The sequence below is a fragment of the Poromitra crassiceps genome, assembly GCF_964638095.1.
Source record: "Poromitra crassiceps genome assembly, chromosome: 6".
In the NCBI taxonomy this organism is placed as follows: Eukaryota; Metazoa; Chordata; class Actinopteri; order Beryciformes; family Melamphaidae; genus Poromitra; species Poromitra crassiceps.
In genome coordinates this window covers 35,347,245-35,362,461 of record NC_139627.1, presented here as the reverse complement: position 1 = coordinate 35,362,461, position 15,217 = coordinate 35,347,245, and the positions used below count along the sequence as shown (strand labels likewise).

At 41.2% G+C, this 15,217-nt stretch overlaps 1 protein-coding gene across 1 annotated transcript; it reads right to left on the bottom strand.

The window, feature by feature from the left end:
• Nucleotides 1-607: 607 nt before the first annotated feature.
• gpr183a (G protein-coupled receptor 183a) lies at nucleotides 608-5,786 on the bottom strand. Its single transcript, XM_083638793.1, has 2 exons — nucleotides 5,628-5,786; nucleotides 608-2,217 (listed from the first exon to the last, which is right to left on the bottom strand). The coding sequence occupies exon 2, from the start codon at nucleotides 2,192-2,194 to the stop codon at nucleotides 1,097-1,099; it is 1,098 nt and encodes a 365-aa protein (XP_083494919.1). The 5' UTR covers nucleotides 2,195-2,217; nucleotides 5,628-5,786; the 3' UTR covers nucleotides 608-1,096.
• Between the last annotated feature and the right edge of the window lie 9,431 nt (nucleotides 5,787-15,217).

Here is a 15,217-nt window from a genome sequence, read left to right as displayed (position 1 = left end):
AGATTGTCTCTAACTGCATTTTCCTTTCTCCAATTTATGTAAACTCTGCAATTTTCACAGCGTATCTGAAGAGATAAGTACTCTGTGCCATTTAAGATTAATACATCAAACTGTGTTTTCTTTAGTTACTTCCGTGAATTATGTGATTGCCTGATGTGATTGAAATCCCTGTTTGACTTCCTTTACCACATTTTTACTCTTGCAGTGTTACACTGTCCTCTGGAGGCTGAAAATAATCACTACAGCATACTTCCTCCCCGGAGGTTTAGGCGGTAAATTGTGCCTGATGAGAGAGCTCAACCACCCCGAGCGTGAGCTTGAGCGTCTGACTCTAGCCAGCTGACCCTGTTTACATTTTAAAAACTGCGACAGTTCACACAACTTTAACACGACATGCATAATATACATCAAACTCTTGGGCTAATTCTGCTCTCACTCAGAATGTCAAAATATAAGCGATGTGATGTATAGTTTTTGAGATATAAATGTTTGTTTGGAACGACTCATACTAAACTGCTGCGGGGTTCAGCACTGGGTGGCTGTGACATCACGCTGATTTGTCCTATAGGTACTCAAACACACACCATAGTTTTCATTTACAAATAAAGGAAAGACAATTAACTTTATTGACAAAAGTGGAGATACATTTTTAACAAGAAACAATAATATTTTAAGAGACACAATGTTACATTTGGAAATTAACACATTTTTATGTTATACACTACTATTTACAGATATTCACAAGCATGCTTTATGAAACAGTATTCTTTGCTTTTTGTCTCCTTTGCTGCAATATTGCCTTCATTCCTGAATTCAGTCACTATACCAATGAGAGAAGGTGACAGGAGGTGCTGGGTTTCCTTCTCGATAAACTTCTCAGCCATTCATTTGAGGTATTTTCTTCTACCAGTTGATCTTGTTGAGTAACTGATCCACGATGACCTGAGTATCTCCATTTCAATGTCTCAACTGATCAGTTTGATCCACAGTTCTATCGGTCCTGATTGCAGTATAGGCTTACCGTCTCTCTCATCCCATGTAAGCCTCTTCCTGCAAAGTGTATCTGACCCTGTGTGATCTCCTCGATGACAGCCTCTCACTGGTTGTACCTGGAGCTGTGGAGTGGGATCTTGTTGCTCTCCACGACGTCTCCCCTGGATGAGCCCTCCGGGGAGGTCCTCACCACGCTGGAGAACGACGCACTCACCTGCCTCTTCAACAGCTTCAGAACTTTCCTCTTGTAGCCCTTACAGGCAAAGAAGTAGATGAAGGGATCCAAGGAGGAGTTGAGGTTCATCAGGCAGACGGTGAAGTGCAGCGACACCTGGAAGGCGGTGAGTTCGGCGCAGACGGGGTTGGACACCAGCTTGCGGATCATGTACTGCAGGAGGTCGATGTGATAGGGGCTGTAACAGATGATGAACACCAGAGACACACTGCAGATCACCCTTGCAGCCTTGCGGCTCCGGCCGGACTTCTCTGTCAGATGGTTGTTCTTGGCGCTGAGGCGCAGTTTGGAGACCAGCACGGAGTGGCACACCAGGATGGTGACCACAGGGATTCCGTAACCCAGGAAGACGGCGCCGATCAGTATAACGGCAATGTTGTCCACCTTCTCAAAGTTGGGGTACTCCATGCAGGTGATGTAGCCATCTGGCTCCAGGTGGGTCATCTCCATGCCGAGGAGGGGGACGGTCTGTAGAAGGACCAGCAGCCATACGCCGCCACAGATGTAGCGGACGCGGCTGACCTTCCGGAAGCGGGCGAAGCGCAGCGGCAGGACCACGGCGATGAAGCGGTCTACGCTGAGGCAGGTCATGAAGTTGACCCCTGCATAGGTGTTGATGTAGAAGAGGAAGCCCGAGAGCTTACACATGGCCTCGCCCAGGGGCCAGTGGAAGCCCAGGGCATAGTACATCACCCTTAGAGGCAGGGAGAGAATGAAGAGGATGTCTGAGATGACCAGGTTGAGAGAGTATAAGGTGGTGGAGTTCATCTTCTTCACGTTGGGACGGATGACGTGGAGGGCCATGGCGTTACCCAGCAGCCCCACGATGAATACCACGGTGTAGAAGAGAGGGATGAGGACCCTGGCATACTCCCGGTGGGCATATAGGGTGTCACAGGTGCCCTTGTCAGACTCATTGCTGCTGACTGTGTGGTTAATGTCTGCAGACACAGTGGTGGAGCCCATCTTGATTTTTAGGGAGCCAGTAACTGTAAAACAGATGAATCACATTTGTTAATGCTTTGGTTAAGTTCAGGGGGGTTTCTTTTATTTTCATTTCGTTTCGTTTCTGTTTTTGTATAGAGAAATTACGGTAATTTCCACTATCTCGGTTTCTACTCCGAAAGCAATGATGAAACATTGAGCCTATATTTCTGTATTGAAATGAAACTGTAACCTGAAATGAAACTGGTTTGCTGTATAGGTTTTCTGCATAGCTACAGTAAACACATGTGTTGGCTATCCAATACAACACATTCAAAAAGGAAGTAAAACATATTGTTTTTCATTACTCCTCTCCAGACAGCATGTAATATTATGTTGAGGGGCTGCTTCCTAAAAAGAGCATGATACTCAGACAAATTCTGTTGCATAAGGCTACTTATTTTTTACTGTGATCATCTAGCCTACAGCACTGAGGAAGTTTTACAAAAGTCAAATTAAACATTTCATTTAATTTCATCCTAAGAAGTAATGCACGAAACAACTGTAGGCCTATTTAATGACAGCAATCGTACTGTACAGTATATATGGGTATTAATTAAAATTAACAGCTGCTTTCACCACATGATGAAATGACCCTTGCTAAGGAGACATGCAACCACAATTTTGTTTCACTTTCCCCCTTTCACTCAAAATAGTTGGTTTCAAAGGATAAACGGGGTCAGGGTGCAACCAAGGTGAAATCTCAACTGCCTTCTCTCCATTAATTTCATAATTAGACAGAGATGACACTCCAGCACAGGAATAGCTCTCTACAGACTGTGATGATAGAAGTTGCTGTGTGTGTTGTGTAGTGCCATCTTGTGGCTAAAGGTCCTCAATGAGCATTGAGCAGAGAGCAAACTCCACACACATCCTTGCCACAATCACTAGTAAAGCCTTTGTATAACCATATTTTCATATTTATTGGTAAAGCAATTTTTTTTTTTTTTTTTTTTTTTTAAACTGTGTTTATTATTTTTTGCACATAAGACAGAACAATACAACTCACAAGACATACGCACAGGCTTAAAAACATATTAAAACATATTAAAACAAACAACCAAAACAAAAACAAAAAAAAACACCTGACAAAAACAAAACTACAACACATAATTGGATGCACCATAAAAAAAAAAAAAAAATATATATATATATATATATATATATATGTAAGAAAAAATACTATCTGTTCCTCCTTGACACTAGTATTCAAAGGAGACCTTCTCCACTCCTGCCCGACACATTCATACTCCTGAAATGATCTACAAACGGTTGCCAAATCTTATCAAACTTGTGTTCCTGCTTCCTCAGAGAGAACTTTATTTTTTCCAGTTCCAAATGCTTCATTACATCGTTCATTAGGTTTAAATGGGTTGGTGCAGATCTCTGCTTCCAGTTCAGTAAGATGAGCCTCCGTGCCAGTATACAGACAAATAATACCATATACTGTTCGTCACCACTCATTTTTTCAGGATCAATAATTCCCAGAACTGCCGTTAAGGGGTCTAACTCAATAGGTCTGTGCAGAATGTTTGAAAAAGTTTGAAATATGCTATTCCAGTAGTTCGATAACCCTGGGCAGATCCAGAACATATGAGCTAAAGATGCTGGAGCAAGCCCACAACGATCACATGAAGGGTCAATATCTGGGAATATCTTACTAAGCTTTTGTTTAGACCAGTGTAACCTATGAATTATCTTGAATTGTATAAGACCATGTCTTGCACATACTGAGGAAGCATGAACCTGTTCTAAAGCAATCTGCCACTGCCACTCCTCAATCTCCCCACCCAAATCATCCTGCCACGCCACTCTCAGGTGTTCTACAGTTGCTGTACATGTCAACTCATACAAAATCCCATATATATAAGATATGCCTCCTTTGTAATGTGGATTCCTCAACAGAATAGCTTCCATTGACGACTGATCTGGAGAATTAGGAAAGGATGGGTCATTTTTTTTGCGAAATTATTTTTTTAAGAGAAAGGAGTGTGTATACCTGATGAACACAAGGCAGACTGAGACTCTGAGATCTGACCGATCGAGTGATTCACATCAATTCTGCGATGAACTGCAGGTCAAATAGTCTCATAGCTCTTTTGAGTCTGGAGTTTTGACATATGATATGAGACATAGAGTTCAGGTTATTATGTGAAGATAGCAAAATATCAATGACTGTGAGTGATATTTGACATGAAAGAAAAGATGAGAAAGAACTGAGCCCTGATCCAGTCAGGATATGTACTGTATCTGTGCTCCATTTACAAACTCCTTGTCCATTTACAGCCAATAACCTTTTTGACTCACAGGACATAGCTGTTTGTCCATGCCCTTGTTTGTAGCTAAAAGTGACATGACGGAAGTCTGTGAACAATTCCAGGGCTTTACTGTGATTGTGAATACAGCTGTGGTGCTCACTCTCACAGCAGAGAAAACATGGTGTTGAGAGACAGGCGGCGTTGCATATGAGGAAATCAGCTTCCCCAGGGTCCGCTGCCATAGAATGGCCGCCAGTAGGAAAGTCATATTGTCTGAGCCAAAAGCATGACCGACTCTAACTGCAGCTATCTGCTAGAGCACATGGGGCACTGAAGAAATATGTTTCCTGGACCATTAACACAAGTGAAGGACTCTTGATGGGGCATTCCTACAGTAACGCCATCTTTCTTATGCTGTCTCAGAAGAACAACTTTTCATTATACCTTAGAATTAGATTAATCTGAGAATACATACGGCACCATTTTGTGGGGGAGACACTCCCTTCCAAGAAGCGGTGAAATGTATTTGCATCTAACTGTGACAGAGTGTTGCCCTTCTGATTGGTCAGATCCATAGAGTAAAATACAACCTCCATTTGCAAAACACTTGATTTCCATTTTGGAAGAAAAAATAAACATACAAAACAATTACCTAAAATCCATCATTCAAAATGAAGTGCATCACTTGTCAATCAAGCACTTTTAAAAAGTTTCATTCTGGCTCATTTCATTTTTGTTTTATCTATCTCTTGTAGTAATTTTCAGTTTTTATTATTATTATTATTATTATTATTATTACCTATAATAATAATAATAATAATAATAATAATAATAATAACAATAAAGGTAATAATAATAATAATAATAATAATAATAATAATAATAATAATAAAACAATATCATTTTGACACACAGATCACATTCATTCTTTTATCTGACATTCTATAATCTATCTTATCTCCAAACTTGCTATGGAAATGCTATTGTTGTTATGAGTGAAGACACATATAACATAGATCATAAGAGTTCAAATTGAGTTAGACTGGCGCTCCTATTGGTGCATTCTACCTTTCACACATTAATTTTCCAGCCCTTGTCTCATGTGTCATCAGGAACGATTCGATTAATTAAAGTCATGGTTAGGAGAGGGAACTTACCAAACAGAACAGCTATGAATCGTCAGACTGCCTGAAGTTGCATCGATCCTGGCAGCATGCCCCTTCTTCTGTGGGCTTTGGCTCTAATAGTGAATATGTCCTGGTGGCACTAAGACCATGCTGGCTTAACTGAGAGTAGCATGACACAAACTAGTCCTGTGGCTGCCAGTAACCATAGTGACAATATCCTGTTGTAGGGATCTCTCTCACTCACTCATTCACTCACTCTCTCTCTCACTCACTCACTCACTCATTCTCCCTCTCTCTCTTCCCCTCTCAAGTTTGATCTCACAATAGCCCACAAGATTTTGAAATATTGCCCTCAGGTTATATGCAATTGCCTCATTGCACGAATGTCCACACGTCATAGTGATTGCATAAAATGTGATAATAAATAAATAAATAAATTAAATAATAATGTAGCCCACTTATTTGTTCATTTACTATATTATATATAGTGGAGATGTAGGTAATATTTGAGTTTGCCCATTCTCCCTTGTGATTCGTATGTGGTATTGTGGTACATGAAAGTAAAGGGGAAAAAGTCGACATTTCAGAACATCTTGTGCCATGTGCATGTACGCAGGGAGGATGTGGCTTCAGTTGTGTGGTGACACAATCCAGAGTCTCAAAATGGTTATATTTCATAGCAAGTCATATTAACACAACAATGCTTTCAATGTCTTAGCCAACTTCACTGTCAAGTATTATTTCAGCAAATGTTTACCTGCATAATGTACAAATGAGGAAGTTCCCCTTTGCTCTAGAAGTACCTACAGTACCGTACTTGTTTTGATGTTCTGAGAATGACTCAGACAGGAAAGTCCCATGTAAACCTTTACTTTAGATTAGACCCTCGGTCTGATTTCTTGGCTACTGATATGATTATGTTCTTCTTCTCCCCAAGAACTGATCCTACTGTACCACTGGAGTGCTTCTGAAAAGGTTTATACAACCAACAAGTCATATCAAATACGTGCTTTCATTTGCTGCTCATACTGTAGGCTACTTGCCTTTTACTTTCTATGAAAACTAATAGGCTACACAAGCAACACATTTCTTCAAGATTCTAAAATCTAGCGTGTGTAATCTAGCAGAAGCAGCGAAACCGGTTTTATTCTTATGTAAATTACAGCATGCATGTTGTGGCGCTGGAAGTCCGTTTAGGTAGGGGGTGCTGTAAGGAAGGGACTGTCGGTGCCGCCCGCAAGGGCAGCGGCGAAGAAAATTTGACGTTTTTTGGACTTTCATCCATATTTATAAGAATATTTAATTTTAAATTAACATTAGGATTATAATGTTGTGATGTCATTATTCAGTATCTTCTCCTTTTCTCACTCACTTTCATGTAAGCACCTGCTCTCCCTTTAGTCGTTTTACACTACAACAGACAGCAACACAGGCATAAACACTGAACTTATTATTATTATTATGGAAAACCAGATTATGATGAAAATCAAACACTTTTGAAGAGAGAGCGTATGAAATAAGATTAGAGCTGGGAAGCACAAACTGTTTTTTAATGCATTTTGTTGGTGGTATAAACACAAGACAGCCAAATCCAACAATTTCAAAAATCCCATCTCTTGCTACCAGGGGGTGCTGCAGCACCCTCAGCACCCACCTTCCAGCTCCCTTGTGCATGTAGGACCCGGTCAAGACACAATGGGCAATTATCGAGGTATTAAGAGAGAGAGAAAAAGAACGATAAGAGCGCTGTTCACCCCCGCCTGTGTTAGCTACGCTCACTGTACATTCATGGATTTGCAAAATGTTGCGCTCAGCTCACGTTCAGCAAAAATAATGAGCTTGTTCAATGAACAATATACTGCTGATGGGATTCTGGGCCAAAATATTTGACTGGTACTCTAAGGCAGAGGTTCTCAAATGTTTTTCAGCCAAGGACCCCTTACAAGATAGAAAATCTACCGGGGACCGCCTTATTCTGATTTGTGATTTTGAGCTAAGCTTAATTGTTTCCACGGTAACGTGCTTGACTTTTAAAATTATAGGTTTGTTAGATTAGAATGTAATCCATGAACCATTTTAGATTTAAAGCAGAAAATATTTTTTGTTGAACTATGAAGCTTTTGCGACAACAACAAAAGTTTTTATTTTTATTTTCCTTCCTTTTCGCGGACACCCTGGCAAAGTGCCATTTGAGAACCACTGCTCTAAGGCCTACAAAATAACCCTTCAGCCAGCAGCAGAACTCGCCATCTTCGGCTGCTCCGAGTCCTCTCTGAACTTCCCTACAGCAGTGCAACAGTCAGGGGACAACTAGCCTGGGTAAACCCAGCCTCCACGTGACCTCTATCTATGCGCTATCAGTCACTAGAGAGCGCATAGATAGAGATCAGGTGGAGGCTGGGTTTACCCAGGCTAGGGGACAACTGTTGCCAAAAAACTAATTCTGATGGAATGGAAGTCCCCCTCTTCAACTTCATTTCAACTGTGGTTGACGGACATGATCTCTGTTATACGGATGGATAGACTCAGGTTCCTGAGGACCAACTCACTTTTAAAAAATTCTACTATTTGGGACCTGTTTCTGGCCTACCTCGATGAGGTTAGGGGCGACGGATGACACCCCCGGCTGGTTTCTCATGGACCCCTTGTGTGGGATCCCATGCACAACATCTCTGACAAGCGCATAAGCACCTTATGCGGCTGGTAGCACCACGTTGTAATATTGAATGTTGATGATGTATGTATACTTTTTCTTTCTTTTCTTTTCCTGTGTCTGAGCGTGTTCGTTTCTTTGTTCATGTGTTGGTAAAAAAAGAAAAAGAACAAACAGACACAAGACAGCAAATTACATCAGACAACAGCAGTGTTCAGGAAAAGCATAGGCATTCAGTGGTCAAATAGTCCTTAATCCTGTTTTTATAATAATTCATGCTTATAAAATAATCTAGTTTAAGGTGACTCTGTAGCTCACCCCAAGATGAGGCTATTGCTCATTATATTGATTAGGCTATTGCTTAAAATCGCATAAAGCATAAACATTATGCATAAACTTCATGTCACTCTTTGCACACGGTGCAAGCAGTAATCTGTTGAAAATGTACCTCACCTCGCTGGTGACCTCACACCCACACCCACTCACAAGTTAGAGCAGTGTTGGGGACAACGCCATTGTGGTGACAACTCCTCACCACAATGTTGTTTGTTGATCTTGTTATGGTGAAGACCGCTAACATGTTTTTGTTTGTTTGTTCTTTTCTTCATCTGGGCCCTCATGGCCCCACAAAAAAAAAGAAAAAAAGGTTGAGAGTATCTACACACTTATGACCAATCCCACTATCTTTTCTTGTTATGTTAGACAATGTTCATTCTCATTGATCACACTCAAAAGTAGCCAGAAAATATTTAGTTCCAATAAGTAAAAAACAACATGTTGTTGAAATTGTGATGAAAATGTCAAATGTATCCTGTCACATGCCTACTTCTTTTTTGTGTATTGAAAGAGCCATAGCTCTCGTGTTCATGTGGTTTTCACACTTTGGAATCACTCCCGCCTACCTATTATGCAAACTACTAAAACAATCTTTCTGCTACAGGATATGTACTGTGAGGTGAAACACCCATCAACAGTTCCTGCCATGCCATGCCATGCGGTAGGTGCATTTTCAATGAAACATCACGATTCTATCATGACGACTGCACATGTAAACATTCACCTCACAATTTGTTACAGCCATCAACCTATTGATTCCAAAGAAGATGGTATGAAGAGTGTTAAGCTATGTGCTGATACCGGTAGTTCAGTGGAGCTGACTAGAACGGATTATCTCGAAATCAAACTCACATTGTATTTTTTTCCACAGACCGCAACTTGAAGCATAATTTCCAGTCGGTTTGTCTTGTAACTCAAAAGAGGCGTATGTAATGTTAAATTCTGCAGTTAAGTAATGCATCAACTACTCACACATAGCACTTCCTGTATGATCTTATATGCAGTTAAGTAATGCATGCAAATATGCCTGAAAGCTTCAGAGATGGCATTGTCTCAGTGAAGGACAGTAAAAATGAATTTCAGCCTTCATAGCTGTTGTTTTCCGTTCATGGCACGCAATAAAATCTTCCCCAATGTTTGTCTCCTGGGGTTAGGGTGGGAAACGAGCAGCCAGGAGGCTGCTTCTCTCAAAACAAGCCCAGTTTTCAGGCAGGGGAAGCAGTTTAACTTCCTCATGCCCCTGGCCTTGTGGGTATGACTCATTGGGACTCAGACGACCAGATCTCACACAGTGCTGACTGACAACAGACATGGACTTTTGCCAAAGCTATTCATAGGACACAGTAGGGTTAAATCCTGAACAATAGTCATGTACAATATCTTAAAATTCTGTATGTGGATATTATATTCAAATTTTCGTATAAAGAGCATTATCCTGCTGATCAAATGTCTGAGTGGGTAACATTCTCCAAAGGAACAATGGGGGTCATGACCAAAGGAGTATATGCGATGAAAACATAATGACCTGGTATAAATAAGTACTGGTGCTGCTATAGAGGCTGATGTCTCAGAGCATCTGGGGCTGATGTGATCTGCACTGCACATCCTGCACACAATACCAGAAGTTGTCAGGGAGAGTGTTGTCAAAAAGGAAATCCTCTTGAGCAGTATCTGTTGAAACACAGTTCAATACAGCTTCTTGGGAAGAAGCTGTATGCTTTGGATACTTGAGATTACATATTGTTTTTTAAGGAGTTTACACAGGAGGTGCGCAGAACATAACAGTGACCAGTTCAAAAGTGTCCATATAGTCTGAACCATAATTCTCTGCTAAGTTCATTGATCACATCAGTGATTTTCCAACTACTATCAGTTTGCCACCCTGCTGTCAGAGCTTTGTGACTCTCAGTAATATTTTAATGTGCCGTTTTTATAGGCATGATAATGAGTTTTAATGGCACCGCTTTATAAGATAGCATTATAATCATCTAGCGCTCACATGATTTCTAAATAACTACTATAGTGTTATAGGCATGCTGTTTGATTGCTACAGCACCATGTAGTACACCAAAAAGCAGATACAGTACTGTGTGCATGTCCATGGCTAAAGTGTCACTGATGTCATGATTAGAGGCTTGGGTGTGCCTGTGCCACATGTGGTTAAGATAAGATTGCAACAGTTACACAGGAAACTTCCCTCTGTCGTTGTTCTTGCTTACTTCTTCAAAAACAAATTAGGTTGAGTAACAGCATTTATGCAAACTGTCAACTGGTGACATTTTTTTTTATCAGATGATTTGATAGATTTGAATGTGAAAGTGATTCTAAGATATCTGCATCAAGGTTGTTTTAGAAAATTAAACTATGGATTCAGATAATTACAATATCATATTATTTATGGAAATATGAAGCTGATGTTGCTCAACACAAAAACAAACATTTAGGGCCTAGGCTACAGACATTTCTCCCCATCTTTAACAACGGATCCTACCGCTTGAGTCCTTCAAGTATTTATTGTTCAAACTTTGCTTTTTACTTTGTATGAAAACTCAGCAGCAACAAATTTCTTCAAAATTCTGGTTGTTTCACCACACAGAAAATCATTGGCTGCCCTCTGTCCTCTTTGGAAGACATCTCCAGATGTCTTGCGGAGCCAAAAACATTCTAACGGGCTCTTCTCATCCTGTTTCACCTGCTGCCCTCTAGCAGGCTAGCCTGGTTTCCAGCCCCCTATGAATCGCAGTTGCACATCTGGGGGCCCTAAGCAGGATAAGTTTGGGTATAAATACATTTACATTACAATTATTTGAAGCAGAGATAGCTCTTTGGATTCATAAGAGTCTCAGCTTTGTTGCCATACCCAACTTCTACAATTCCATGACTGTGTAAGCACCACAGTGTGCATGAATATGGAAAGACATGTGTCTTTCCATATTCATGTCTTTCAGACCCTGGAGTTCTTAAACCCTCTGTAGCTGATTATGTCACACATGGCTGTAAAGACTCCTGTAGTTCTAATGAGTCCAATGTCATCTTATATTTTGGATCGCTTGTCTGTACTTTTGAATTGGAAAACTTTTACTTTTACCATATTGTTATTATTACTGTGTAAAGCACTTTGAATCAGTGCAGGAAATATGCTATAGAAAAGCTGCCTTGCCTTGCCTACTGTGATGAAAATAAGTGAGACAGTCAGACAGTGCTAAACACGGTCATATTCAAGCCATAAGCCATGTGGGGCACTGAGCACTACACAACAGGCTACAATTTAAAGCCATTTACATCCAGCCTCCATGGCTCTTTTGATAAGCGGATTGGCCTTCATAGGGAATTCTTCTTTGGAAGGTTTGCAGCTTGATAGCTGTCAAGGTGAACCCTGGATGGATAATGATTTAAAGTGCTCAACGACACAAAGAGACCAAGCTAAAATATGTCCATGACATCAGGTTCAGAGAAAAGCATACTGTAGACTGCAGAATCAAGTAACCAAATTGAACAGGGTGAAAAAGAGAGAATCCTATCAGCAAAGAATAAAAGGAAATGGGGGAAAATGGGAGGATTTCCCTATGACAAGACACCTCCAGAATGTATTGAATGTGTTGAATGAATCATTACCCTACTGTTCTCTTTGATCAAATTGGATTTTGTTCTGATATTCATCCGTACAGGACTAGAACAGCCACTGCTGGACTACTTTCATTACCGTGCCCTAGAACTAATGCAATGAAAAAGATTGTATTATACAGAGCCTTTTCCTTAATATGCAACACACTTCCTCTGGATCATCAAAGCATTCCTGGGAAGATAGAATTTAAGAGATGAGTAAAATCACTTTTTAGTCTGCACCTCTTTTACCATTACTATTTGTAATATTTATCTAAACTCCTATATGGAGCAGCAAGCTAGCATAACATGGTTGGTGGTACTGCTACCTATTCTTCTGGATGCAGGGCCGCCGGAAGTACGGGTGCTGCCCCTAGTGGCGAGATGACCCCCCCCCCCCCCCCCCCCCCCCTTGTAATTAAAAATATTTTGCAGTGCACTATGTTCCTTTCTTGTTTGGGAATGTTTCGGGAAATGATTGCATTATTGATATACTGAAAATGTAGCCTATTTAAATAGAATTATCAACAATAACAATCCAGGAAGTTACATGCTTGTAGGCTAGAGAAGAAGAAGAAGTGCGCATGCGCGCACATGTTGTGTTGAACCAACCAACAACCAATACGAATTGTTTAATCTGGCAATAAAGAAATGTGAATTTGACATGCTATTTTAATAGCCTACTCAAAAATGCACCTCCCACTATACAGCAAAGAGAGGAGTCAATGTTTCTTGATATAATCATTGCCATTCACATCAGAATAATTAGTCTAGTCATTAAGTTTGCTGATAATATTTCTATCATGTTAAGTCTGTGTCATGTTAACTGGTGTATTCAGAGCAAATAGGGAGATATAGAGCATTATCATTGATAGAGAAAATTTACATCACATTAGCCTTTATTTGGACAATCACTAGTTATTAATATATTCATATACATTTCCATTTTAGTTACATATAGTTATGACACAGACATACTTCATATTTAGATGACCTGTGTACATACACAGATAGACATCATATTTGGATAACCTGTGTACATACACAGACAGACGTATTTAGATAACCTGTACCTTACATTTGCAGCTCCTCTCTATCGCACACTGTGCCCTGTCACCGTGCCACGGTGCTCTCTACAGGGCCAGAATAACAGATAGGTTGAGTCTACAGAGTGGCCTTCAAGTGTGCGTCAAGACATGTAATCTGATGTGTGTCCTATAAGTATCTTTGACTTTCTGTTCAATGTATGTAAGCCTGTGTATCCATTCGTGAATATGCAAGAGTGCATCTCTTGGCCAAGAGTGCATCTCTTGCTCTTGGCCAAGATCTATGTCAAATACATCATATCAGACGACTTCTTCTGACTCCTGGCTCCATCATTTCATTTCAACTGGTTTCCTTCAAGTGGTTCACTGTTTACCTTTTGGCTGTGGAATTTCATTCTCTATCAACTGGCGTCACGAACAGGATATCTACAAACAGTTCGGTAAGTTGAATTCAATTTTATAATTCCTTACCTAACTGTTTGTCTGATATAAAAGAACCAATCATCATGCTATATATCTCCCTCTTTGCTCTGAATGAGTGAGAAAAGGAGAAAATACTGAATAATTACATCACAACAGTATCCTAATGTTAATTTAAAATTAGATATTCCTCTAAATATGGCAAAAAAAATGTAAAAAAAAAAAAACGTAATTTTTTTTCCCGGCGGGGCCATTGCGGGCCCCACCGAGAGTCCCTTCCTCCCAGCATCCCCTGCTTAAAGTGACTTCCAGCGGCCCTGTCTGGATGCCTAGCTTCTGCCGCTAATACCAGTCCAGAAGCTCAGCTCTAGCTTAAAGATTGACGGTGGAGCCACACTAGGGCGTCGTTTGACGCATGCTGACACTGCTGCCCCTTTCACTTTGTATTGAACACGCTGCTCATCACCTCGCGAAGCATGCTGGGATACCAGGCGATGCGGAGCAGGCTTGTGAAGGGACAGTGGGCGACAGAGGGGGCGCGGTGGAGTTTGACTAAGCTAGCCAATTGGAGCTCGTCCTAGGTCCTACCCTCTTCTCCTGTCCTCTTCCGCTTCCTCTCTACCACCAATTTTCAAAGAAGCAATGTAAAAGAGAGAAATGAGCATGGCAGCAGCTAGCTGCTGCTCCCGGGTTTCCACGCCCACCAAGCAACGAGCGTCCATACAGCCAGGCGTCAGCATGCATCAAACAATGCCCTAGTGTGGCTCCACCGTGAGCATGTGAGAGCTGGTCAAGACCAGACCTCTGCCATCTTCTTCCCACAGGGGCCCCCTGGTGGCTGCAGGGCCCTAAGCAGCTGCTTAGATTGCTTATAGGGAGGGCCGGCTCAGCGCAGTTGTCAGCACACACTAATGAAGGGCACCAAAAAAAAAAATTTTTTTTTTTTTTTTTTTTGGTGCCCTCAGTCAGGCCACTCACTGAACAGCAGGCCAGGCGCCGCCTATTGGTTTACTAGTGGTTTTATTACTTTATTCAGGGTTAAAGTGGGTGCATCTCATTGTAAAATTGGACTCGGCCCAAATTGGGCTTCAAACGGCCCAAATCTGGCTTCAACCGGCCCAAATCTGGCTTCAACTGGCCCAAATCTGGCTTCAAACGACCCAAATCGGGCTTCAAATGGCCCAAATCTGGCTTCAAACGGCCCAAATCTGGCTTCAAACGGCCCAAATTGGGCTTCAAGCAGGCCCGTATCGGCCTGGCCTGCTTGGTATCTAATGCCCGGCCTGAATTATGATCCCAGTCCGTCCCTGCTTGCATGTACAGTTTAACAATCGCTTGTTTGCTGACATGTATGGTAATTCTAACAGTTGTTTGTTTGCCACATGTAATGTAATGTGAGATACACTAGTATCGTTCATAATGAATGATTATGCAGTCTTTCGTTTGACAGTTATTGAAAGTTTTGCGGGGGGGGGGGGGGGGGGGGCACCACAAAACAATTACGCTTAGGGCACCCAAATGGCCAGCAGCGGCCCTGCTCAGACCAGACATAAGAACAGTTT